At 43.5% G+C, this 6000-nt stretch overlaps 1 protein-coding gene across 2 annotated transcripts in view; it reads right to left on the reverse strand.

The window, feature by feature from the left end:
- pcsk5b (proprotein convertase subtilisin/kexin type 5b) overlaps nucleotides 1-3985 on the reverse strand; it is a 141028-nt gene extending 137043 nt beyond the window's left edge. Inside the window, exon 1 of one of the 2 annotated variants that reach the window (XM_088076712.1) lies at nucleotides 3334-3985. In XM_088076712.1, the coding sequence (XP_087932838.1) occupies nucleotides 3334-3513 (180 nt within the window). In that variant the 5' untranslated portion in view covers nucleotides 3514-3985. The remainder of the gene's footprint in view (nucleotides 1-3333) is intronic. The other variant, XM_088076713.1, reaches the window with a different exon arrangement.
- Nucleotides 3986-6000: the final 2015 nt, after the last annotated feature.

Below are 6000 nucleotides of genomic sequence, written 5' to 3' on the forward strand. Positions count from 1 at the left end.
CTGCAGTAGAAAGATTCAAACGCTGGATTTTGGTGCAAGTTTGAGAGAAAGAGAGAGGGTCGGGTGTGTCTCTTGATAAGCTGTATACTTTTTGTCTGCGCCGTTTTTGGTACGGGTGGCATGCAATACAAAAATGCAGAAAATACAGCCTGTAGTTTGAGCAAAAGCCCTAAGAGCCAGTGAAACTCTTCCAAATTATGTAATTTACATCATTTGGAGGAGTTTCGCCGTGAGGGTGGAGGGATATCTAGGTACTAGTTACATAGAGGGAAGTTTACCACGGTTTATTTACATATACTTCCCACATTGTTTTGATAAAAAGCTGGTCGAAAAATCGAAGCAAAGTATCCCTTTAACTTAGTTAAAAATGATCAGTATGAGAGAGGTATTTGTGAGATATGAATGTTACTCTTGAGACTCTGCAATCTCTCCAATAACAACACCCCATTGGCCTGATGCCTTTAAGATGGAGGTGATGTATTGGTGTAACCTGTTTAAATATCTCATATCTCATAACTTGTTATTGATGCAACAGCCTCCCGTCCATGTCTGGCTGCATATCATCACCCTCCCTCTGAACGGCTCCAAGTCCTCTCCCATCTCTTCAGTCTGAACAGATATCCACGTCTAGGGTCTTGTCAGCTGATTTAGACTCAATTTGGGCCACTGTCTTAGTCTGGGAAGGGGGCTCCATGGTTAAGAGGATTACCCAGAATTCCCCAACGAGGTGCTCTCTCACTCCATGCCAACTCTTTTCATCCATCCGTCCATCTATCGTCCCTTCTTCTTTCGTTCCCTCCTCCCTTCATCTCCCAGTGTGTGTTTATCTTTGTCTGTTCTCCTCTTTCCACCCCTGTCAAGAAGACTATATTGTCCCTCTGTCACGTTTTCCCTACCCATCCCCCTTTTTCCTCTCTTTAAATACTTTGCTTTCCTTCACAACATTAAACCTCATTTAGCCATCGCAGAGAACCCCAGTAAGGAGTCGTAAAACCCAGAAATCAGTTAGCATTTCAGCACCTCCGCTTCCCTCGTCTAAAAGTCATTGGGTTATTTGAATGAGTTTTTTGTTAAAAACTGCACTAAGGTCTGTGGTTAACACAAGCTGTAGAGACTTTCATGTTTTGTTCTACAATATAAAATACGTCAGTAAATATCCCACTCACAAACCTTAAGGCTTTTATGTCCTTTAAAACCGCGGTTGCTAAAAGGGGCATTATGACACTACAGAACGTCATCACACACAACTTTACAGCTTTGGAGCGGTGGCAACACAACCATAGTGTAGTTCCTATTAGCCTAACAATACCTAAAAGTGGTGTTCATTTGTGAAGATCATCATGCTGAACAAAACACTTAGGTATCATAAACGTTTCTTTGCCACAGAGCTTATTTTCTACAATGATCGAAAACCCTATGGAATATCACATAGGCTTTTTGACAAGGGAACCAGGGAAGCATTAGCTTCAGGGTTGGTCAAAGAAAAACGTCATCCCTGGGGAACTCTATATCCCCAAATCATTACCACAAACAGGCAAATGCTTATGAGGAGTACAAGCAGGTTTTATAAAACTGAAAAACACGTTACAGCAGCATCAAACTGATAAAAATTTGCAATAAGTCATGTCATTTGATGAGTTTCAAATCATTCTCCATAAACATCAGTGCTGCACTGATACAAGAGGGAGGGGGCTGATGATGGGTATGTCAAAGTTCACATTAGCAAACCAGAGTGTGCTGTTATCGCTCCCATGGGAGCGGCTTTCAGCTGACCCCCAAACCAGGAAGTGAAGTAAAACTCTTGTCTATGAGGTGTCAAAGTCCAATGAACGCTCCATATTGAGATGGAAATTAGGGCGAGTGATGGGGGTTTGGGGCGACACTGCACTCCACAGGGGAATTCCTATGGGGGGGTGGTATGGAAAAGGGGGGACTCCACACATTAGTTCCCGTCAAAGAGAGGGGATAAACGAGGCCATTAAGGCCTGCTCTCTGGGGAGTATAGTGGGTGGGCGGGCTGGATAAGGCGAGGAGGAAGGAGGAGGGGGGTTCAATAGCTGTTGACTAGGCTACCCCACAACAACCTGTCAGAATGCCCCCCTCTGTTCCACGCTGTCTTTACGTCGAACGCTGGCAAGTGCAGGCTTGAACTGCCCACGTATTTCGGTCACGATACTCTAAAGTATGTGTGAGGTCCATGTATGTTTGCCCTATTTCTGTTGCCCACAAAGCACACAGGATTTCTCTTTAAACACTGTCAAAACACATTTTAAAAGACCAATTAAAGCCCTCCTCCTGGACCTGATCAGACTGCTGTTGACTGATAAAATAACACAATGTTAAGCGAGATAGACACAAGTGTTTCACTTTTCTGTGTGTTTTCTACAGCTATGGTTGAGTTTTATTTTAGACTTTGCTGAGCATTGGCCCCTATTTGGCTTTAAGTGTCAAATATACTGAAAACTGTAGGAGCCTACACTGTAGAGGCATGTGTATGTTTAGATATTTAAAAAATGCAAGCTGTAAAATATTGGCTCAGACTTTTCTAATGAATTATGGCATGCTTACTTTAACATTCTCTCTTGTAGTGGTGCTTCACCACAAGAGACACAGAGGCAGAAGAACACTGAGTAATATACTGACAAAACACACGGGAGCATCTAAAGAATTCATCCTTACTGTAAGCAGAGCTCAACAGTGCTGATTTCTGGCAGCTGTGGGCCTAGTTATGAGCAGAGTTGTGAAGAAAAAGTGCAACACTGTCTTTTGTCAAGTTTTTAAATTAAAAAGTCAGTTATGTGCAAAGTAAAACAGGAGCAGTCAGGAGAGGTCTTTGAGTCAAACTGTCACAAATAAAGTGTTTAAAATGACCAAGCAAAGAATCTGTTTGAATGTGGACCTTTTGATGCCAATTCCAAGACCACAAACCAAACAGCACTGGCTGTCTCACTAGTGTGTCAAAAGGACCAGGCACATGAGACTGCTGTGGCTGTGAGGCTGTTGATAGTGAGCTGCCTGTGGCTGCAGCCCGCAAACTAACTGAACATGATCCTCTGAAACACAGTGAGGAGGCACCTGTTGTGCCATCCTGTTCTGGGTCTTTTTTATTTGTTCCCTGCAGCTTCTCTCCCCTTGTCTGAGAGATACAGGAAGAAGGACGGAGTGAGGAAAGGTTCATGGCTCAGGTTTGGACTTTGGACCATCAACGGGTGACTTAGTGTCGTTAATGGTGAGGGAATAACAACCACAACCGACTTTAAAGAGTTGTCAAAGACAAGAAACGACAGACACACACACATCAGGCAACTTTTGATGAAGCAGTAGGCGACATACCTGTCCCATGTTCCTATAGCCATATTTATCCGCTATCCACTCGGCCACATCGGGTCCACCGGCTATCCTGACTGCCCAGTGGTTGGTGTAAATCCGAGCATTGCACGGCGAGGACGCAAAGCTGAGGCTGAGCGCCAGGACGCATAGTAAGCTTCTTCTCCAAGCGGCGTTGCGGACCATCTTCCCCCACTTTTAACCCGACTCTTCTCCTCCTCCTCCTCCTCAGCCGACCAGGCAAACAACCAAACTTCTCTCCTCGCCGAGCAAGACTCTCATAGAAACACAACTATCCGGGCAAAAACACTTAAAGAGAGAGAAAGAGAGGGAGAGAGGGGGGGAGGAACGGAGCCCCGAGGAGGAAAAAAATATACCTTATCCTCAGACCTCTGCTTTCCACATGGGAGAGTTGGAAGTTTGCGTTTCGTGTGCCCTCTCTCTGTCCCTCTCTCTCTCTTTTTTCCGGAGGAGGAGGAAGTGTACGTGTCTGCGCGCCGTGCGTCTTTGCGCGCGAGTTCGTGTACGCGTGTGTGCGCGCGGAGCTCCTCAAAGCTGATTTCTCTTCTCCACGAGCAACTCGGATGTTGGTCGTTCAGCTCATCGGGCTTTCATGTGGCGAAATGGCTACAGCGCCTCCCCACAAATAACTAGCTGACACTCTGGAGAGTAGAAACAACTAAAGCCGCGGGGTTTCCCTGCCGAGCTCCGCTGGGTCTTAAAGACACTCCAGTTGGATCCACCGCTGACCGCCCGTCCACCAGACACTGCACAGGGGGGTCAAACTCGGGGCCAGGGAGCCACCTGGGGGCCAGCTTCAAGGGCTTTCCTCAAGAGGTAAAATAAAGAATAATTTACTCAAAACCAAACTGTTTGGAAGTGATCCCAGTTACACAATATTAAAGAATGATTCTGTGTTTTGATTGACACAATTGAATTTTTAAAAAAGATACACTGTGCAGAGTTTAAATTTGTGTGTTACTTCATAGCAAGAAGACATTACAAAAAAATCTGTAAATCAGACTGAAAGATTTCTTATAAATGCATACAGAGAGAGACTATCTTTGATGACTATCTTGTGAAATAAACATGTTTCCTCAAGTCTGTAGAATTTGATGTGTAGACCAGGACACCTCTGCAGCACAACAATATTTCATTTAAAATTGTACTTGGAGACACATTTCACATCAATTAGTGTGCCTCTGCAATATGAAGATTGCAGCAGACCATATTCAATATTGCGATTACGATAAAATTTTGATAAATTGTTCAGCCCCATTGCTGCTTAGGAAACAACGACAGCCAATTACGAAACAATGGGCCCCTGGGCACAGATGAGCCGAAGGGTGCACAGGCTTTATGGTTAGCCTCTTTTTGTTGTTGGCGTTCTTATCTATTTGTTGTCATTACGCATCTCTGTGTGCTTTTGTCTCTCTGTAGTCATTTTTCATTTTTTGTAGTTGTTTTCGTCTCTTGGTGGTCATTTTTAGCCTCTTTGAGGTTGCTTTTCATCCCTTTGTAGTTGTTTTGCTCCTTTTCATCGTGAGTCCCTTTCTGAGTTTTTGTTGTGGATTTGCATTTCTTTGTAGTTGTTTTGTGTCTCTTTGCCATCATTTTGAGTCTCTTTCAGACCAGAATACATGTCTCCTCAAGTGACTTGTTTGCAGGTGAAGGCCAGGGGGACCCAACAGGCGCCCTGACCACGACTCTGACCCTATTTAGACCACGTCTAACATAAACCCGTTCAGATATCAGACAGAAATTTAGAAAGTTAAAGGACCAGAACAGTCATGTTAAAACAGATTCTTTCATTTTTTCACCCACATTTTTTCAGAAATAATATTGCAAAAAGCACTGTGTAAAAGATATCAAACATGTTTCAATAATTAAACATTTGCTTTGAATGAAAAATATTTTGGATTTTTTTAGACAATTATGTCATATTTCCCATGTTGGGTTTTGTATGTAGACAATGAGAGAGTGATAAGTGCTCTGTGTATTGCTTTCAAAACTTGTTTTGTGTTAGCAGTTTACAGAAGATTTCACATTTTTGTTTATTTTGTCATCGAGTATCTCAAATGTTTAATGATGTGTCTCATTTTAAAAGCTAAAACAAACTGCTGCACATAAATGGCAGCAGTGTTTTTACTCCTTAAATGTCCCTTTAAAAAGTTCACCAGTTAACAAGAGGATGCATTACGTTTGCCCCCCGTCCCACACCTTGAAATCTGCTGTTGAATGCAGGCCTTGTCAGTCTCCTGGTCAATATTGACACAGACATACCAATGTAAAGCTGGGTAAACCATGACCTCCAGCTCAGTCGTCATCCAATGGGAAAAAGCCACAGACATAAATAAAAAACATCTAATATATATATATTCATATTCCTCCCATACAACACCCAACCCTCTTTCAACTTCAACTTTGGATTACTGTCTTGATTTTTGGCTGATAATGTGGATTGCTGAAAATAAGCAGAAAAGTGGGTGAACTAGATGGAGCGGGTTCACCCTCGGCTGAATCCGTGGACATGAGCTGAACTCCAACCACCATCACAGATAACGTCACTTCATGCTCAGGCTACATGTCCACTACCGCCACACAGGCCTTCCGTCCTTCATACCGTCTTTACTGCATGTTCCCCCTCATCAGTGAAGCTCTAGATGTCATGCC

This window comes from Plectropomus leopardus, chromosome 4 (assembly GCF_026936395.1).
Source record: "Plectropomus leopardus strain MGB_pleo_1.0 chromosome 4, ASM2693639v1, whole genome shotgun sequence".
Classification (NCBI taxonomy): Eukaryota; Metazoa; Chordata; class Actinopteri; order Perciformes; family Serranidae; genus Plectropomus; species Plectropomus leopardus.